Source organism: Anopheles bellator, chromosome 2 (assembly GCF_943735745.2).
Source record: "Anopheles bellator chromosome 2, idAnoBellAS_SP24_06.2, whole genome shotgun sequence".
NCBI lineage: Eukaryota > Metazoa > Arthropoda > Insecta > Diptera > Culicidae > Anopheles > Anopheles bellator.
Genome location: NC_071286.1, coordinates 12,638,359 through 12,659,743, shown reverse-complemented (window position 1 = coordinate 12,659,743; position 21,385 = coordinate 12,638,359). Strand labels below are relative to the sequence as shown.

The 21,385-nt window shown below is 54.6% G+C and overlaps 2 protein-coding genes across 3 annotated transcripts; both read right to left on the bottom strand.

Moving 5' to 3' along the window:
* Positions 1-4,463: 4,463 nt before the first annotated feature.
* On the bottom strand, positions 4,464-21,326 carry LOC131208124 (elongation factor-like GTPase 1). Its single transcript, XM_058200773.1, has 3 exons — positions 18,851-21,326; positions 18,667-18,780; positions 4,464-4,837 (listed from the first exon to the last, which is right to left on the bottom strand). The coding sequence occupies exons 1-3, from the start codon at positions 21,324-21,326 to the stop codon at positions 4,464-4,466; spliced, it is 2,964 nt and encodes a 987-aa protein (XP_058056756.1).
* On the bottom strand, positions 15,563-18,306 carry LOC131208125 (pre-rRNA 2'-O-ribose RNA methyltransferase FTSJ3). Of its 2 annotated transcripts, XM_058200775.1 has the most exons (3): positions 16,398-18,306; positions 15,914-16,346; positions 15,563-15,835 (listed from the first exon to the last, which is right to left on the bottom strand). In XM_058200775.1, exons 1-3 carry the CDS (start codon positions 18,304-18,306, stop codon positions 15,580-15,582), a joined length of 2,598 nt encoding a protein of 865 aa, XP_058056758.1. In that variant the 3' UTR covers positions 15,563-15,579. The 2 variants fall into 2 exon arrangements, with proteins under 2 accessions (XP_058056758.1, XP_058056757.1); XM_058200774.1 differs by having other exon boundaries at positions 15,914-18,306.
* Positions 21,327-21,385: the final 59 nt, after the last annotated feature.

Below are 21,385 nucleotides of genomic sequence, written 5' to 3'. Positions count from 1 at the left end.
ATTGAAAATTGAACCGCATAAATTGTCCTTTCTCCGCGCGCCAGCGTTGGTCTGTCTAATCCGTCCTGGCAGCCGAAGCCGCAGAGCCTATTATTTTTTGCGCCATGTGCAAACATCGGTGTAATTTGGCTCACCACCTAGGCTCCATCGGGCCGCCCGGAACACCCGGAGCGGCCCCATCGCAAAGCGGGACAACCCGGAGAACGGATGCGAAACAACACAAAACATCCAACGACCCTCGGCCAATTATCGAAACATGAGTTGTGCAACCTTTTTCTACCATTCAGCGGGCGCGCGCGATTTGTAAAAACAACGAAACAGGACCAGGCCCGGGAACAGAACCTCGTTTCGAATTAGAAAGGCGTAGCGAGGGATCAACCTGCGGCCAAGAGTTGCGCCAAAGAAACCCGAACACTTGAGACGGTTTCTTCAAACGGAACGATGTTCCTAAAACCGATCCTGGAGGGAGCTTTAGATTTGTTACCACTTAGCATAGCATTAACTTGATTAGGGGCAGAACTTCTTTTATTCGCCCCTTATTTGCCGATCATAATCGTGGCAAACTTCAACGACGACTCGCAGAGATCATCTCCTTTCTGAACGACGGAAACGCCTTCGAGCTGAGAACTTTAACGGAATAATCTGTGCGCTATCGTCCATCAGTTTATCACCCCTGGGCGGGACAGAGTCTCGTATGATTTATGGCCATTTCACACCAGCACGCAGCGGAAATGGAAAGTTTGCCCGAGGCCAGGGCACTGATTTCCCACCGGAATCTTGATAAGAGTCTGAAGCCCCCGCCACGAGAACTGTTGCAGCACACGGGGAACAAGCCGCACGCACGCCGTCACAAGGCCAGATTTCGGTTCGAGCGTGGAAAACTCTCCCTCTCGGGCACCTAATTGGATGTGAAACGTGGCTACGTTCTGCTTAACAACTTTCTTCTTCACTTGGCGAGTTCACCGTGGGCGGCTGCCGGTTGGTTTGTCACCTGTCCCCGTGCTGTCGAGGAGAGTGGCGAGAGTTCTCAGGCTCTCACCGAGTCCAAAAAGGCAGCCCTTTGATTGCAAATGATTCCCCGCCCATCCGGCTGCCATGGTCCAGGAAGGTGTCGGGTCGTTGGCAGCGCGCGTGATGCTAATGCGACAGGTGATGAAGCTGACTGGAGGGCTCGGGGCTCGGGGCGCCATTATCTGCCTGTGGGGAATTTTCTCACCACCCAGCGGACCAGCCGTGAACCCGGGAAGGTTCCAATAGTTCACATCGCAGTCCCCAGCGAACTGGCACAACGAACTTCCGAGAGGCGACACCGTGTTGCTTTCCAGCGAAGTAGAAAGCCCCGGCTCTGTCACCGGGCGAGTGTTCCGATTTTTTGCCCATTGGACCGACCACGGTTCGGGTGTGCCATTCCCCATCAAGGTAACCACAGCCCACCGCAGATCATCCGCAGCGAATCTGCCACCCTTTCTCGTGCAATCGATCGTGAGCATCGGTTTCAGTTCCACCCCCCCCCGGGGGGTTCCCACCACGCAGCGTGCCCCAGTTCGTCGCGTCTACAAAATACTGGTTCACTGGGACAATGGGAAACCACAGCTCGAAGCGATCGCGAACAAAAAACTTTCATTCACCTCTGCGTTTCTGCGCACGCGCAAAAAGTGCGCACCGCACCGCGGATCCGGTCCTGTCGATCGCTAATATAATAATTGGTTAACGATCTGTCATTATGACACGAACGCCGCTTCCTGACAAACGGCCGGCGGCGATCGATCGCCCCCTTGTGTGTGGGGGTGGGGGCTAATTAATTAAACGTCAAGCTGCGGCTCCTCCAGCTGGATTAACGGCCACCGGTCGCCGGTAATGGGAGGCGGTAAAAATCAATCACTAATCGCAGCGCCCCGTCAAGCTCTGGTCCCGTGGTAGTCCGCCGTCCCCCGGGGGCGTCTGGTGGTCACTGCGCCACTGCCAATCACTGTCACTGTCGTCACGATGATCACGCTGCACCCATTCGGAGGCTACCTCAATGGGAAGACCTCATTCCCGATGGTCGTGCGAACCCGGCTGCGCAGGGACCCCACCGGTTGGTCACGGTGCCCACCGCTCGGAACGATTCTGCCACCGTCCGGATGGATGGGGTGGCCAGTCACGATCCACCGGGGTCAGTCCGTCCAGCGAGCCGCCGGAGGCATGATCTGGTCGGGAGCGTGAAATTTGTAATTTTCCACCGCTTGATAGCCGGAGACATTTCGAACCCTGCCGGGCGCATCTGGATCTCGTGCCAGGGAACGAATTAATTTGGCCTTCCTGAATTCTATCTGGGTTTTCGTTTTTTATCCACCATCCGTCTTTGATCGGTACATAAGAATAGAATTGAAACACGTCGCTGAGCCGTCTGCAGGAAGCCGGGTTTCAATGAAAGTAAAAGAAAGCGACGTCACAACCCTTACCAGGGGTCTACTTGGTGTTCTGCGCACGTCCACAGTCCTCTTCAATCTGGCCATTTCCTGCGAATTCTTACAGCCCTCTAATAGCCATAACTGTGGATGGTATCGCCGAACAGCGCGCGACCCAGAGCACGGGGTGCCCGTACTTCCTTCTTCGGTTGCGGGAAGTTGCGGGAATTGTACACCCGGACCGACATGAAACCTACACCCAATTATGCCGCTTATTAATTAGCCAAAACATGCCACACTACCGCTGCACGGCAGCGGTCAGCCCGCGCTACCCTGGCCGCCATCCCTGGTCCGTAGAGCGGGCGACCGTTAATTGGCTTCACTCCCAGCACCGGCGAAACCACCGTGCGTCAGTGTCCCCCGTGCGTATTCCACGCATTCCACGGGTTCTCCCGGGGTCCCAGGTCCGTTACCCAGCGGTTTGCCGCATGACGGTGCGGAATGACTCCTGGGTTACGGTTGTCATTTTGCCGTGTTTTCCAGCCGGCGCTTTTGTAACTTTCGCTCCTCGCCGTGTGTTTCCCAAACTGGCACCGCGCGCCATGCGGCGATCATGATTTGTGAGGATTTCGCGGACTGGGACACACCGTACACACTGCTGATGATACGCGTCCTCCAAACGCCTGTCATGAGCCTCAGGTTCACGGTGACGGCGGCGTCAGCGGCGCATATCGAAGCCTAGCAATCTTCTCTCCGACCCCCCACGTCAGAGATCCGGACGACGACGGCGAAAAGCTAAACCTGGAACGAAAGCAAAACCATGCATCGGATGAACATTCCCGCACCGCACCGGGACCCGGCGAGTGAGTCCTGACCTACCTGAACCCGCACGAACCCGTTCGTCGTCGTCGTCGTCGTCTTGGTGCATGCTAATATCGATACGTGAAAGTGAAACCAATCAGCGAAAAGCGCGGCCTCGGCCACCGTCCCACGGCGTGTGGTGGTTGTGCCGGTGGGACCCGATCGGGTGTGGTGGGAAAAATGGCCGCGCTTCTGCCGTGGGCTGCGTGTGGGAATCGCCGGTCTGCCCACTTGACGGTGGTGCCACTGCTGGAACCCAATCTCTTCGCGGTCGTGCTAATTGTCATCGCCCAAACCATGGCACAGCCGCCACCGACCGTGCGATGACAGACCATCGCGCTGCGATCCCTTCGCTGGCTCCTCCGCCGGTTGGTGCCCTGTAATTAACCAGATTCAATCGCTGAAACCAGATTGTGCGCGCCCCGCACGAAACATACCAGAGTTTCTAATCACAGAACAAACCACCGGCAGACACCGGAGACCGCAGGGCCCCGAAAGCGAATCTTCGTCCGATTTTCCGAGCCGCCCCCCGTTTCCGATGGGGGAAAGTTGTGTCTCTCGTGAAAATGTGATGCGCGCCTGGGAGACACCAGGGCGCGCGTGTACTCGTTGCGATCGGGGCACCCCACAAACCGGCGCCAAATCAACCGCAACACAAACACCGAACGCCAGGCGGTGCTGGTTGTTGTGGTGACCAAGTCCCGGCCCGGCGAGCGGGGATTATATCTTGCCGTTTTTGGGTCACCGCCACCGAGGGTGCCCTACTGAGTCGAATATCCGAATGGGCCAGCACCGAAGGCGGCGGGGCAGGGAGGGAGATCGGCATTGGGAGCACAGGCGGCGCACAAGTTCGGTAAGCCGAGGCGTGGTCCATTTTTTACGCCTCGGCTTACGGAGTCACCGGCCGGAGATCGAATGACGCGAACTGGATTGGCGATCCCTGGCGATCTACCTGTCACTAATTCATAAACACTGTGCCACGTGATACTCTGGTGATCTAGAATTGGAGAAAGTGTAGCCCCGGCGTCGCTTACTCATTCCTGTACTCAGCGTTATCGGTAATGATACGTCCAGGTTCAAACTAGTACAAGTGCACAGGACCTCAGACCACGCTTGAAGGCTTTCGGACGAGTCGGTGAGAGAAGAAACAACACTTTTCGGGGACCAGCAAAACTGTCCTGTATTTAGATGATCTTGATGGTCAGGCTTCAATCACTTGTTCTTGGACAGGGTGCGCTGCTTCTCGGCAAACTCGACCAACTTCTTCTCGACCGGCAGCCCCTTCCGCTCGCGGATCGCGTCCATGTACACCCGGGCCACGTTCGTAAAGTCCGCCTTGTCGCCGTACTGGAGGTACTCCTCCTCCGTCGACGGAACCCAGTGCGGATCGATGTCGACCGTCTCCCAGTGGCTGAACACTAGCTGCGGCATCGCCAGGCCCGACGTTTGCTTGCGTATTTCGGTGGCAAAGTTGAACGACTCGATCACCGGTATGGCGGCGGTCACGTCGAACTGGCCGCTGCCTTCGATCAGATCGGCCGACTGGATCCGGCCGTGTCGACGGCCGATCACGGCGTACAGCTTGCCTGCGAACAGAGGAATGAATCATTAATTGGAGCCAGTTATTATATGGGAATACTTTTCGTTCACTTTCGCCGTGCCGTAAGCAGATCTCCCGCCCCCCAAGCAAAAAGCAACACTATTTTAGTACAACAAGCTACCGACCAAGAAGAAAACCACGCCCCGAGCCAGAACGCGCTACAATCTCCGGGCGCCATCGTGGTTAAAACGTTCAAAAGTTTCTCACACTTGAGAACACACTCCGCTCCGGTGGTAGGCAGCGGGTTCTCCGGTGGTCTCATCTGCATCCCAGGCAGCATATGCAGCCGAGGGCAGCGATACAGATTTCGGAAAGCCCCATCATCGCACCAGCAGCAAATGGAAGGCGCCATAATCGGACTAACCCCACCCCAATTCTTTTTGCTTCGCTCCATTGCAGACCGGGCTGGCTCCGACGAAGTACCACTACTACCCGCACAATCAGCATATCTACTTCCTGCCGGAGTGCGCCATCCAGCAGGTAGGAACCGGCCGCGGAAACGGACCCGTTACACATCGCTCGTCCGATCGCCACGCCAACACGAGCCAGTGCGATCAATGCTCAATGTTGAATTCCCCTCTTTCGTTTCGTTTCACGCCGCCACCCGCTCAGGTCTGCAATGCGGTCTACGTGCGCCTGAACTACACCCAGCCACTGTGCGCCTGTCCGCCCAGGTAAGAGGTCCCAGAAACTCCCACCCGGTTCCAGATCGCAGCGGTGGACCTTCATGCTCAACAGTTTACCAGAGAAGTTCGGGAGTTTGGGTGTCGGCCGGTCGTCGCCATTAGGGCTTCTTTCTAATCAGTAACGAGGGCCGCAGCTCCGAATGCCCCCATCGAAAGCCAAACATTAATTGACATGACTGGGCTAGTTTTCGGGTTTTTGGGGAGTATTTTCGTGGTTGCTGCCGCTGCACGGAGGCTCCCACGGAGCACAGCGCAATGACCCGCCGGCGCGGGGTGCCTTCCACTGGATCAGGTGGATTGCTTCGCCATCGTTCCGGTGCCGGAACACCCCCGGCCGGCTGTTTCGCTTGGTTCTGCCGTTCTAAAAGAGAACGAACGGCGCAAGGTCACCGGGAAGCGTAAGGTTTACTGCGTGGCCACAATGTCATTGACCGGGGTGGGGCTTCCCCGAATTTGGCGGCCGGTGTGCGGCGAATCGACATTCGACATACAGTCGGTAGCTGCAGACAGTCGGTCAAAAGTCGGAAGGATCACCAGTCGGGCTGGATGTCCCACGAGTTAAAGTTCGAAGCCCAGACAACAGCGGCGGGATGCGTTCGGGATGACTAGCGGATGACTGGCCCACGCGAGTGGGAAGCGACCGGAGTAATTGGTTTTCACTTTCCGCACCGAAAAGCCATGACCGTGGCCAATGTGGCCAACTTTGAGCACGCAGACAGAGACGGTCGGTCGGTCCATCGATCGCCGTGGCCGATTTACGGAGTGGGGGCCCCCGGACACCGGCTTATCAGCCGCCCGCGCTAGCGAAGACACAAAACGGCCAACGGACGCCGGGCCGGGTCGATGGACACGCCGCTGGATGGGTTACGGCCGCGGATGGCGATCACGGGGAAACACACAATTACCCTCATCAATCATGCTTCGGAGGTTTCCACGGTAACAACGGCGAGCGGTCTGCTTGGTGGTGTTCGGCCCCTGTGGCCCTTCGCCGGTGGTAACTACACGTTTAAGGGCCCCGCTCCGCCGCATTAAACCCGTTGTAGTGCGCGCGCGTCTCATTATGCCTGCTAAACAAGCTGCTGAACATGATGTATGACAGGTACCGACGTGTGCTTGGGGATCCGGTGTGGCGGCTGACCCCGGTCTGGCCGTGTGCCTCTGTCCGAAAGGCGGCCAGCGGGCTGGTTAGGGTTTATTGAATGTCTGTTGTCTTGGATGTCGCCCGCGGGACGACCGACTGTGGCCTGCCTCCGCCGCCATAAATCGCTAATCGAATCTAGGTGTGCTGGGTGCAAGTGGATCCCCTCCTGCCATTACACTGTCCGCCGTGGTGTTGCGCGCTGCGGAATGTCCGAACGAACCTTTACGCATCAGACCGGAATTGTGTTACGACGAGAGGGTGCAAAATGGAACATAAATTAATAAGACATGCATTAGTGCGAGAAGTGATTGAACCCAACCCTTGGCGATGTAATTTTCACAGCCCACTTAACTGGATCAAGTTACCGGAGGAATTTCATCTAGTAAACATGCGGCACAGTGACAGTTGGTGTAAGGTGACAGTTCGATTCAAAATATCTCTCAAACGATAATAACAACAAGTGACAGTTCGATTCCAACCATTCCGTGTTTTGTGCCCCAAATTGCGTTCAATTACCAGAATTATTCCCACAATCCGGCCGTTGGAGTCTCGCGAAGCAATGTAAGCGCCCACCAGTGGCACTCAGTGTCACGTTGATATGTTCGTGCTATTAATTTACAGTACATAACAATACACTTGTTGTACGCCCCATAATTCGTCTCCACAGGTCCCGCGGCCACCGGGGCATAATGCATTTGCATAAATTGTCGACCGACCGATCGGTTGCTCCGCTTTTGCGTGCGCAATACCCGTGAGGAGAAGTCCGTGGCAAGGAAAAGCACTTTCGGTCCTAAGTGGAAATGTTTATTAATATTACCGCTCGACCGATCGCCCGTGACCGTACAGCGCCAGCCAGCCAGACAGCTTCGTAGCATCCACTCGGCTCTAACCCAATCCGGTGCGCGGGACCCGGGCGGACCTCCGACTGTTGGAGGTTGGAGGTGATCACGTATCTAATTAAATCACCGCCTAACACGACACGACGCCGGCGACGACGACGACGCAACGAGTGGTGGGTCCTTTTGGTGGGTGGCCACTCGATGAAGGGAGTCATGTTGGCGAGTCCCGTTAAAACGATATTTCGGGACGAACATCCTGCGGAAGGGGCTGAGGATTACAAATAGCCTCTAAAGGGGTCACCCCGGTGGTTGCCGGAGCACCAGAGGGCCAGACTTGAGCACACGCTTCACGAGCACAACTTGAGCCGCTCGCGTGAGGCGAAAAATTGTAAATCCGCCAACAATACGGCAGGCCGGCTAGCCATCGGAGGGCTTATTGTACGCTAATGTTTATGTAATATGCAGAACTCTGTGTCCTCCCGGTGTCCCGCCCCGTTGGGGCACCAGCGTCGTGGACCACGGGACAACGTGCACGACAAAATAAAAACACGGATAAGAACACGATCAGAGCCGCGGTAGGACCTGAAGGCCTGGAGGCCGGGTATGCAAACTCTGGACGCCTCGGAACGCTCCACAGGAGATAATGAAAAGCCTGTGCGGAAACTTCCGCCAACAACACACACACAACCCAAACAACACCCGCCCAGAGGGTAGCCTCAATTCCCACGCCATTCGCGAGATGGTGGCGCTCCTGGCCTGGCGGCGACCTCCAATCCGCAAAGTGGCATTCGCTACCACTGATTACAGTCATCGTTGGCTTCTTCGAACTCCACGTGATGTCCGCGCGGAACGGTCGACCGGGACCGAGAGCATGAGCCGGGGGTCCGGCCCACCGATCGATTGTGTAAATATATGCTCGCTATTAGCATATATCGGTTGGCCCTCGCCAAGCGCGGCACACATATTGGGGAAGGCGTCTCTCTGGGACGACCAGAACCTCGCCGGACCGACCGGGACCTGGACCGCTGACTGCTGGTTGTGTTCGGGGTAATCGTGATACGTGTTCCGAGCATGTCCCCCGTCTGTACGTCGTGAACTCGCAAAAAAAGTATGCTCTCCTCGTCTCCGGGCACACGGCGCGGATTCGGCTCTCGCCGCCACTCGCCACTCGCCGCTAGATCCATTAATTCGAGCGATGCCGTAATCCCGTAATCAGCCATTTTGCATCGAACAATTATGCAAAAACGGCACACACACGGCGGTCACAGTGTGGATCGCGCGGATCGCGGTCGAGGTGCGGATTGATCACTCAATCCTTCATTCGCACGCGTATCGCGTGCTGCGGATCGTGCATAATTGTGAATAATTGGACCGGGCAGATCGGGACATGTGCGCCCTCGGTAGACGGGGAAGGGGAAGATTTAATCCGCCAGCCACGCACTCATCGACGCCACCGCGAGTGGTGAAAAGTGTGACTCGAGTTTTAGGCACAACATTATTGAACGATTCGACTAACGTGGGGAAAGCCGCCCGCTGCCAATCAATTAAGGAGAGAAGCGGAGAGAAAAGCAAACAGCGTTTCGGAACGGCACCCATCGCCCCGGGGTCATTACCGGGCCGGCCAGCCAGTGGGTCGACGTCTGCGATTCCCACATTAGGCCGCTCTTAATTGACGTCCCAGTCGGCGTCCTGAGCGAGCGCTGAAAACGGCATCAACCATCGATCAACTTGCAGGCAGGCTGGCTGGCTGGTGCATCGCCAATAGTGGCCCCCCCCGGAGCGTGCTGATGGGTTGGCACGGCCTTTATGTTGCGTTTCCTATATCCTGGGTCCGACCATCACCGCGCGGGGAATTTATTACCGAGAGAGACCACCACGGTGTTGTAAAAATGATTAAGTTAAAATAATCAACACAATTAGAGGGTCCTCTTGGGCCGGGGAGTTCGCGTCAGTAATGGCCATCGCGGCCCTACTGGATGGCGGGGAACTTTCTCTATCGATCGGCCTTCCCCCCTTGTGGGTTACTTTTGTTGCTGCTCCTAGTTGAACATTAATTTCCTCGCTCCGGGCGCCATAGAAACTCATTACTTCGCGCGCGCGAGGGTCTCGGTGGTTGCGGAACACTATTGGTCAATTGGCGCCTCCGTTGGAACGGACGATTCTTGGAAGGCGGACCTACCGCCCTCCTATCACTCTCCAGCCCATCGACCAATTTTTGGAGGCGCACCATACGTACCGCACGTTTAGGGCGGAGGGGGCAATCCTTCCGATGTCGCTCGCGGACTTTCTCGATACGTTGGCTTCAGCATTCACCGCGAAACGCCCGCTCGACATATGGCCCACGATGGAGAGCCGGGGAGGCGCGCGGGCGCTGGTGATTCAATTCCGATCCGATCCGATCGACCCCAACAGAGCCATTAGGCGATCCGATAAAAGGCGCACTCACTTATCGGAGGCCCCCCGGAGGCGGCAATTTACCTTTATCGAGTCGATAGCTTCCGGCTCCGGCTACGAGCTGATCGTCTGGTGGGTATGCAAAATTTCTCTCGCGCACGCCCAACTAGAGGGGCCGACGCCGCCGCCGCCGCCGCGGGTTGCCAAAATTGAGGTTTCGAAGGCGGGTTGGCGGGCTGGCCGGAAATTGCTTTTAATCGGTCCACCACCATTCCGGGTCACTGGGCTCCTCCGTGGGTAGGCTAGCAGGCTGGCTGGTTGGCCGCGGACCCACAGCACCCAAATGATGCGCTTTCGTCGAGTGTTCGATGTGATTTCGATTGTTTCTCTCTCTCTCTCTCTCTCTCTCTCTCTCTCTCTGTTGGGTGAGGAGAGAAACTTTTCCGGGTCGGCCCCTTCAGAAGCAGTGCGCCGAAAAATAATGGTGCACCTGATCGTGTGGTGGCACTGATTAAACCGGCGCCGGATGACGCCGAAACCCTGGTGTGCGTTCCGGATGCGTGTGGTTTATAGCCGGGCTGGCGGCCAGTTCCGTTGACCTGGAATGCGTGGCTGTGCCGGTCGAAATCAGACCCAGACCAGATGCATCGTATCATGGCGGCCCAATGAAGCCTGTAATTGCGGTTATCAATTTATCGAAAAAAAAAACCCTATTAAGGGTCCGACAAAAAACCTCGAGCCAATGTGGCCAGGCCCAAAACTGAAAGGGTGACCGGGGGACGATACGGTGTTCGTTTCGTAGAAGTCCGTAGCGTTCGTAATGGACAACTCCCAGCTGATCCCACCAAACGATGGCGTTGCTTCTGTTTCAAAGTGCCAACAAGTTTCAGATGCCATTTAGCCGCGGAAGAAATAGTATCGATCGGTCTTTGGATCGAGGCGGTCTCCAATCGAGAGATCTCTGAGGCAGCTACCGAGGGAAGGAAATCTACGATTGCGTTGGTCAAATGTTGTGAATGAAAGTTTATTCAGTATCGGCATCATCTTCACGAGGAGACTTCCCACACTAAGAGAAGTTACAAGATAGTCACTACAAAGAATTAGAAGCGATGATGGATCGGACGATCACGAGCAGAAGACACCCCACGCTTGTCAGCGTACTGAGCAGCATCCCACTTCCGGCCTCCGATTTGAAATCTCGTGCCATCACCACAACCGCTGGTGCGGCCGCCGCACCCGGGACGACGTGATGCACGATCGTTTGGTTCCGGTGCGGGAACAACACGTCCACCGAGCCGCGGGGATTGTAGTCCGCAATTCGGGGTCGATTGCCCGGTACGACGAAACCCGGCACCAGCACCGATCCGGCACCGTCCGTCCGACACTTGCTGGCGTTGTGCCAACCTTCGCATATTTTAGTCGTCATGTAGGTACATCCCATCTGGTAGTTCCACAGGCCAGCCACGGTGTAGTTCACCTGAAAGCACTGAAACTGGAGCAGCCCCAGTGGGTAACCGGCATGGCGTAGGCTAGGGTTGGCTGAGGCCAGCAAAAGGTGCGTCGTGTTGACTAGCGATGGCGTGCACTCGACCAACGGACTCTGGAGGCACTTCCGGTAGTCGCCCGTCGATTGGCACAGTTTGCACTGCAGCGCAAGACCTGCACCCGAGGGAGAGAGTGAATACGTGTGCTCAGAACCAACGGGGTTCAAGGTGAGCTGTACGAACCACTGCCAACGAGGCACAGGCCTACGAGGAGACACACAAAAAAGCGCACCGCAGACACGTCCCTTTCGCGGAGTCGGTACTGTCTGTTCGACATCTTCTAAAAAACTAAAATACTCCGGCACCGGGACCGTCACTTGGGGTCGGCATACCTTCTCACCAATATCTCCAAAAAAGGGTTGTTTGAACAGCAGTTTTGGGCAAATACGGTTAATCATCCGCAAAACATACGACGACATTTCTACAGTTTAGCCCGTGACTAAGACCTGAGCCAGGTAACAGTTCCCAAGCTATATACCCCCATCGTCTGTTGATTGTGACGGTTACAAATGGGTTATTTGCTTCCCACAGGCCTGATGGTCGTCGTAGAGCTCTCTCAGCTCATTGCCACGGCGATCAATCACAGACAAGCGCCGATAAATCGATAGGGACGTCTACTTGGAACCTGGAAAGGTGCCTGTCGATCGGCGACAAAAGACCTATTTTCAATTAAAGCTTTCGATAGGGAAAACAAATGGCCCTCACCAGGCAGGCGCACCGCTCATTACCGGGCCGTTATTACACGGGTCGAGCTTCGAGCGCTCGATCAATCTTTTGCCAGTCCCGTCCAGAGTGCCACAGAGTGCTGTGCAGCAGAAGTATAGTAATTATTTGTATCTCTCCCGCTCCGATCACAGGTACCGTGACCCGTGCTCGGCCAGCCTGAACGAGGACGATAACCACACGATCAAACTCGTTGGAAACCAGCAGAAGCGAGCGATCACGCTGGCGAAGACGTGCGAGAACACGAACGAGCTGCGCGACTGCCGTGCGCCGAAGGATTGGTCCATTCTGGCGCTGCAAAACACCCGGACCGGCAAGTCGCACTATCTGGTCATCTGCAAGTGCCCACCGCACTACCGGCTCGGTACGCCCCAGCAGCAACCCCACCGCCACCGTCTGCCACGATTTGTTAACCTTTCAACCCACTCTCCACAGAGGGACCGTTGGCGCACGATCAGCCCACCTACGCCGGGCTGCCCGGAATCAACGTGTACGGTATGCTGTGCGTGCCGCCGGAAACTTCCAGCTACTACGCGTCGAAGCCGGCCAAGACACCCGCCAACGTGTACAACAAGTGGAAGCTCCCATCCCGGCAGCCGGTGTCTTCGTACCGTGGTAGCGCTGCCGGTGCCACCGTCGAAGCGGAGACCGAGGAGACTGAATCGCGGACGTACCAGAACTCGACGGACGGCGTCACGGTAGCGAGCAGCGAAGAGTAGCCGAGCATCCCTAGGACACGACTCCGGCTAGGGTCCTAAATTGTTCCACAACAGTGCTGCGGTCTGCGTATTATGACCCGGCACTGTGGAAGGCTCGCCCATCCATCCGCCCTTCGTCTCTGTCTACTAGATCCGATACGATGTTTCTTCCGCCAGTACGATCATCCCAAAGCCGGGACCTAGACCACCTTTACACTTTCGCATCATTTATTTATTGCCCTGTATTTATAGTAACTAGAACCGTCGGCCAACCGGTTCCGATGCCGGCTGATCGACTACACTAACGCATCCACAACCGATTAAATGAATTATTATTTTAAACTGCAAGCCGGCGACATCATGCAGAACGCGGCACACAGCGGAGCCGGACAAACGGTCCCGGATCGCGAACGTACGCACGGAGCGCGAACGGTCGTCATCCAGGGAACCGTTTTCCATTCGCCAGTGGAAACCAGAGGGAGGCTTTCTGAATCCCCGCGACGAAATCGAACTCGAACAAAGTCCCCGGAAGCGCACGGGTCGCACATAAGCACGGCGTCACGGTGCCTTTTTCTTTTCATCGCTACTGCGCCAGGCAGGCAAGGTGTCGGCACAAATATCCGGATCCTCAGAAACCAAGGGAACGCCCTTGACAGGTGGCCCAAATTTTAGCGAAACCAGACATCCATCAGATCAGGCCATCAGTGATGGAAAGAACGAGAACCGGATGCACGTGCGAGCAAAGCGACAGCGCGGCGACGGCGACGAACAGAAGCACACGGGGATCGCGGATCGAGAGAGAAAAAAAACCCTAAATCGTTCCCCGTATTTTTACATCGCTACTAACGTAACTTATTTATTAACGTCGTCTATCTATTTATTACGAGATCTTTTTTTGTTTTAATGGCAAACCACAGAAACGCACCACACACATCCAGTAATGGTAATGGTTCCGAGAGTTCCGCGGGAAGCGATATTTACTAGGAGCAATTCGAGCACGATCGTCTTCCTACCGACGGAGTTGCGCCGTTAGACCTTGGGCCGATTTTTAACATATTATTTATACTACTACCGACACACAGACACAATATTGGTTTGCTGCTATATAGGGAAGCAAGATACGTAGTAAGGACTGCCGAGAGCCGAATCGGTGAAAGAATTTTCTTTTTCGTTTTTGTAAATAGTATTTAAACGGAAGGGCGGCGACGAACGTCGGTGGGCCCCCTGAAACCGGAACCGAAGAACCGAAGCGGAACGTGTGCGCAAGTGTGGGCACACATTCTACGATCACATAGCGATCGCATAGCGTGTGTCGTGGAGTAAAGTAAATCAGAATTGATGGCACCGACCGAGGCAGGATTTTACTCTGACATTTTCTACCAGTAAGTGTATGTTAATTTGAATAAACGGAAAGAAGAAGCTACTAACTTAAATTCAAGCAAATCATCGAATAAGAAACTCTTCCGCCCCAGTATGGAACCATTTAACTGCGAGTAAAGGGAAAAAACACACACTGCGATGAGAAGCATAATGTTTAATGGCAGAACTAATAAAAGAAAACGACAAAAGATAACAACCTGGCTTCTGTGTGTTTCTCTTCTCGATCGTGCACAAAAGAAGGCATTGTCACAGAAGTAGTAGTAGTAGTAGTAAGTGGTGCTCCACCCGAACGTACCACGATCGCGCTGTGCCAAGTTGCCCAAAAATTGCGCACAACGAAGCTGATTGTTTCTTCGTCCGCGGTTGAAACGTTGGCGATCCCCTTCAATTGGTAGTGCTCTCGTAATTGGCATTGCAGTATTGCTCGGTGACTAACTGAAAGTGGATCATGAAAATGTGGCACAGCACGACGTGGTGGACCGTATTCTTCGGAGCAATTCTTTTTGGGACTTTTGGCAGTGAAGGTACTCGCCATTGGTAGCTCAGCTGCCTGATCGTTCTAGTTCAAAACCCTGATTCTCTTCCAGTGCCCGATTCCAGCTGCACGTTGTGTCAATCCGTTGGCAGCTATGAAAAATGTCTCGACATGGCTACTAACGTCGTTTGCTCGGATGCTCTAGTGCAGGTAACCAACCTTCTGCTGGCACCACACAACCCGTCGCTCCAAGCGGAAGCTCCAGGACCGGCAGCGGCGTTCCACTGCTTCCGGGTTAACTACACCGTGCAGGATACTTGGAACTATCAGATGGGATGTACGTACGCTGGTAGCCACTTTTGTGATGGATGGAAGGTGCACAACCAGTGTTCAAGCAGCCCAGCATCTAGACTGGCCACAACGACGACCTCTGGTGGCTGTACGGGAACGACGACAGTTGGCACACCGAACGGTGCGCGAAACGGAAGCTTCGTCAATGCTGCCAATGCTACCACCACATCGGAACTGCCGGTAACCTTGAGGAAGAGATTTCCTTTCACCAGAGCGCTAAATAGTGACACAACCACTCAACCCACGGCCAGTTTGGAATCACATTCGAATGCTTCCGCCCCTACCAGTTTACTGATAATGTATCTTGTGATTGCGAAAGCCCTTATTCTTTTCAAATAAATATTTCCGTTGATTGAAGCAACAACTATTACTAGCAACAACTAGATTACTATCGTTTTCAAACCTTCGCAACAATATGTTTATTTATAAATTTAAATTGATGTTGACCAATTTGTTTGCAGCAACAAACGGCTTCACGGTTCTGCTCCTCACGATCGCTACTTCTTGCCACCGACCTTCGCCTTGCGGCCACCAGCCTTGTTGCCCTTGCCCTTCCCTTTGCCGCCGCCGTGCTTACTGGTGCGCTTTTCTTTTGTCACTTCTCCCCGCCGGTCCTTCTTCATGCGCGGATCTACCACCCGGAACCGACCCTCGACACCCTTCGGGCGGCGCACCTTCTTGCCGCTGACGCCCGACTTCTTCGCCACGACGTACGTAACCTCCTTCTTCTTGGCGTCGGCCTTTTTGTACAATCTGTAACAAAAACAACACAGGTTACGTACTGAACTCAGAGAAACAAACCCCAAAGACGGTGTCAGACAGCACACTTACCTCTTGAGGAGACGAATCTTCTCCTGGTTGGTGTTGTCGACGTTTTCCATAATCAGCTCCGCCTTCTTCTTGATCTTCTCTAGCCGCTTCTTGGCGTGCCGCTTCTTGCGCGTCTTGGCCTCCATCACCTTCTTGATCGTGCGCACGTTAAACTCATCCTTCGCCTTCCGGTACCGTTCGACCACGTCGTCCGGCACCGGCAGCTGGCGGCGCATCGTTTTCGCTTCATCTTCAACGAACCAATCGGGAAGGTGCGAATCGTTAAACATGTACCGATTCCAGGCCGCATCCGTGATATCGCGGCGCATCTTCTTCCCCGACACCAGCAGCTGCCCGAGGGCGAGCTCTTGCTCATTGAGCTTAATCTTTTTCGGCTTTCGGGTCGCTTCCGCCGAAACGATCTCAAACCCACCATCCTGCCCGGGCACTGTCTCTATCGTTTTATGCTGCGCGGGGCCTTCGCTTTCCGCCGCGCCACCACCACCGGCAGCCTCATCGTCTGACGAGCTATCGTCGCTGGAAATGTCCCCATCGTTTGTACTGTGCCGTGCTCGGCGACGCGCTTTCTTGCCGAGTGGCAAGTTTTCCCGATCCTCCTTGTCACGCTCGGCACCGAGCACCTTTACGCCCCTTTTTTGGTACGCCTCGATCATCCGATCAATATCGTAATCCAGCTCCTGGTCGTTGCTTTCGATATTGTGCTTCTTGAATGCTTCCTGTTCGTACCACAGCTTGGCCCGCTGCAACCGTTTGTCCGCTTTGCTGCGATCGTCCAGATCGGTGATCAAAGGATTACAATTCTCATCATCCGATGGATCGACACGATCTTCGTCTTCCTCGAAGCTCAACACACCGTCATCCGAGTGGAGGTCCAAACCTTTCGATTCGAACTCCGAATCCACATCGGAAACGGAATCTTCTGCTTCTCCCGCCAGCAGCTGCTCATCTTCGAAAAGATCACCCTTCGTTTCGGGATCGTACCGAATGTACTTTCGCTTCCTGCGTGCTGCCTCGTCTTCCGAAGCAGCCTCATCCTCGGCAGGAAGATCCGGCGGTTGGTCGAGAATGTTTTCCAGCTCTTGCTTGCTGGCCACATCCTTTAGCGTAAAAATCATATCGGACGCCAGCTCGGTCGGTCCTGCATCGCCCTTGATTACCATCTTAAGACTTAGTCTTTCGTTCAGCTTCGCGCGCTCCTTGTTCACCTTCTTGCGCATACGCTTCGTTTCGCGCATCTGTTCGTCACGCAGGCCCGCAATTTCCTTATCCAACTGACGGAGTTCCACCATGTCCTCATCGGTTTCATCTTCACTCTCCTCACCGTCTTCGCCGTCGGCATTTTCCTGCTTTTGTTTCTTCTGTTTCTTCGTCTTTTCCTGCCCGTCCGCTTCGGCTGCCACTTCCGGTGCACCAAATTTCGCACTCAACAGCTTGTGCCATCGGAGCAACTCTTTCAGATCCTTTCGACCCAGAATCTTTATGTCCTTGCAGCACTCCTTCAGTTCCGCTGTCGTGTCCGGGTGGTTCGCAATCTCAGCATCGGTCTGCGTGAACTGAATCTCGGTAATGCGACTCAAGAGCGGCAGGGGCTTGTCGCTTTGCAGGAACTCCCGGGCCGTCACGATCTTTCGCACGTCCGTCCCATCGTAGCCTTCGACTTTCGGTTTTTTGGTCGTACTCTTTTCGAGCTCCTTCAGAATGTTGGCCGTGGCACCGTCCTTCGACTCAATGTCCAGCTCCTCGAACACGTACTTCGAGTCGAGGAAGCGCGGATCGATCTTATCCGGGGCCCTGTAGTGCTGGCAGACGACAAATATTTCCGCCGACTCTTTGCGTGACGCAGATGGTTTCGTGGCGTGTACCTTCTTGAACAATTGTTTTAGCACCCACATCAGCGCATTGTAGTCCTTCGAGCGGAACACCTTCGTGACGAACCACCCGCCCGGACGCAGGAACTGCGTCGCCAGCTTGACCGCGCTCAAAGTCAAGCAAACCTGCTGGTACGCATCGTGCAGCCAGTTCTTACCAACGTTCGGTGCCCCGTCGTTCAGCACCACGTCCGCTTTCCACGTTTTAAGCTCCTTCGCCAAATCGGACTTTGTTTTGTCACTCGTAATGTCTCCCACCAGACTGATGCACCCGGGCACGCCCTTGATCGGGTATAGATCGACACCGATCACGATGCTCGACACCGGCATGTTCTGCTTGGCCACCTGCATCCAGCCACCCGGGGCAGCGCACAGATCGAGGCATACTTGCGATTGCTGCAGAAAGCCAAACCGCCGGTTCAGCTGAATCAACTTGAAGGCGGCACGCGACCGGTAGCCGGACTCCTTGGCTAGCTTGTAGAACTTATCTTTCCGATCCTTCCCTACTTTTCCCTTTTTACCCATTTTGATTGAACGTGCGAAAGGTTTATCACAGCACAAAACAATGCGTTTTTGTACAACCAGGAATTGGTGGTAATTTAACAGCACTTTTTACACGAAAACCCGGCGCACTTTCCTATCGGCGCGTGGTACACAATTCGTACCCGTCAACAAACCATGTGCTCGATCTGTCAAAGCGATGACAGCAACGCGAACGAAAACAAATCGAATTTGACAGTGTTGCCAGGGAAACGATTTTGAACTATAAGCAACATTTCGAAACGAAACGAACCTCAGAAATCAAATCAAATATTTATATTATGATGACTCAACATGTATAAAGCAATGTTATGAAATCGTATGAAGAAGCAAAAACGGACTTACCAAGAACATCCGAGTTTACTGTAATACTGCAACTGTACATCGGATGAACCAAACGCTGAGGTTGGTTTTGAAACGCCTTTTTGCAGCCTTCCTTAACCGCGGACATAATTTGTCCTGAAAGAAGATATTAAATATTAAAGTAATCTTCTTCAGTAATTCTGGTATATCCATCCGTTTGACTTGCCTGAAAGCGGTCCATGAGACGCAACCGATGCCAGGTCGATGCCAACACTCATATCCAGCTCCCACCGTTCCACTACGAAACACACACCTTGCATCGGTTCGTCGCACAGGGGTCCAGCGAGGCTGGCCATTTGAAATCCGTTCACAAACGACGATTCATATTGCGCCCGAGGATCAGCTTGCAACGTATCGTTCTCCGGGGACGAACCGGGTTCATGCCAAACCGAGCTGTGCACAAAGTCCGTACGGTTCACCAGCAAATTGGTGCCACACTTCTTCGGTCCAAACGACCAGATTCGCTCGAATGGTACAGTTTCCGGCAGTAACTTTTTCAAGTTTGCTTTCAGCTCGCCGATCGAATCGAGTAACACCTGCGGACAGATCGAGTGTTCTGCTTCGTGATGATGAAAGTATGCTTTCAACACCGCCTCGTTGTCGATTAAAAGTGTCACCACTTCCGGTGGTAGCGGGACTGCCACAAGTTTCACCGTGCACTGCCGATTCGGGGTCTGCAACGTTACGGTCTTGTCCTTTTCGCGATCCTTTGCAATCTCCTCTTCCGGATTGTCTTCCGACGTCGGCACGAACGGGACGATCGTTTCCTTGAACGGTACGATCGGTTTCGACACGTTCAGCTCGATTCGGGCGTACGTTTCCTGAAGATCTTTGATGCACCGCTCAAGGTGCACCTCGCCAAGCGTTAGCAGGACGTGTTCGCCGCTCTCCTGCACTCGTACCTCCACACAGGCATCGGCCTGATTTAGGAGTTTCAAACCGCGCACCAATCGTGGCATATTTTGAATGTCCCGGGGTTCTACTGCAACACGCAGGATCGGTGTGGCGATTAAGGGTAGATCGACGAACGGTGGACAGTAGCGGCTGTTGCTGAGCGTTGCCGTCTTCAGTACGACATTCTGCAACCCCCCAATGCCCACGATGTTCCCCGCCGGAACACTTTCAACCGAGGCCAACTGGCGACCCATCAACACAAACAAACTATCGATTTCTACTTCCGCAAGATGCGGATTCGTGCTCGGTTCCGCAGGATCCTTAGCCGCCATCGTCCGTGGATCGTACTTGGGTCCGATCACAAAAACACGTGCACCTCGCCGCAGCGTTCCACTGTACACGCGGGCAAAAGCTAGAAAGATTTCTCCTTCGTCCACACTTTCATCGTCGGCACCGAGGGAGAGATTCTTTGTCAGTCGTTCCAACGTGTCCCTGGCTCCGGCGAGCGCCCCACGCTCAATTGGAAACATTTTCGAAACGAAAACAATCAACCGATCACTGACCGCATCACAACGCATTATGTCCTGCTTTAGTTCACGTGTTTCCGCCGGGTACGAACCGAAGTCGGACAATCGCGAACACAGCAATTTCTCCGCCTTGGCCTCACTGACGCCGGTTGGGTTTGGAACGGTACGGCACACTGCACCGAGCAGCGATCGTTCGATCGGCAACCAGCCGGACAGAAGATTTCTCACCGGAATACGCCCATCGGCATGTTTGAGATCCCTTGCGTTCTGTACGACACCACACCGTTCCGAGATCGATCGCAGCTTGGCCTCGTCACGATCTTCCACCAGCCCGTAAATGTTCCACAGGTTGTCGAGCACAAGCTGCACGAACAACGGTTTGCGACCCTTCTCTGTCGCACCCGGTTCGATCGCCTTCCGCCGTGGGCTGTAGAAAAAGTCTCCCCACAGACCATTCAGCAGCGCGACAAAATCCGTTACACCGTCCAGTTTCCCTTGGTACAACCGGGCGAACGTTGCCAAATCGAACGCCCATCCATCGAGAGCGGATCCGAATAGAACGTTTCCCTGCTGCGGGCTGTAGTAAAGCACCGAGTCGTCCGCATCCTCCAAGGCCGACGTTTGATCGTCTCCCGAACCGATCTGCTCCCGTGCCAGCACGTCCGACGCGAACAGATTGCCAACCACAGCGTTAACCTGCTCCAGTACCTGCCCCAAGTGCCGGTAGGCTTCCAGGGGCTCCAAGCGTTTCTCCAGCACCAAACGGTCAATCTTGTTCAGTAGAAGCACCGTCGATAACTGCTCGTCGTACGCCTGCTGCAAACAGACACGAGTCTGCGGACAAACGCCCTCGACCACGTCGACCACGATGATCGCACCGTCGCACAGTCGAATGGCGGTCGATACTTCGCTGCTAAAATCAACGTGTCCCGGCGAATCTATCAGATTGATCAAATAATCTTCCACCGGTGGTCCCAGTTCCCGGTAGAGCAGCGCGATGCTGCTGCTTTTCATCGTAATCTGGCGCTCCTGCTCGTCCGGTCGGCTGTCCATGTAGCGCAGTTTTCCCGCCAGCCGGCTCGAGATGATTCCATTGCTAGCGATCAAACTGTCGGCCAGTGTCGTCTTCCCGTGGTCCACGTGCGCCAGGATACAAATATTGCGCACTCGGCTGGCCTCCGTCTGGAGCAGTTGGAGTGTCCCTAACTCTACACGCAACATGTTTCGCCACACAACTTATCACATTTGTCCACGAACCACGAAATCCGTGATGATCACAG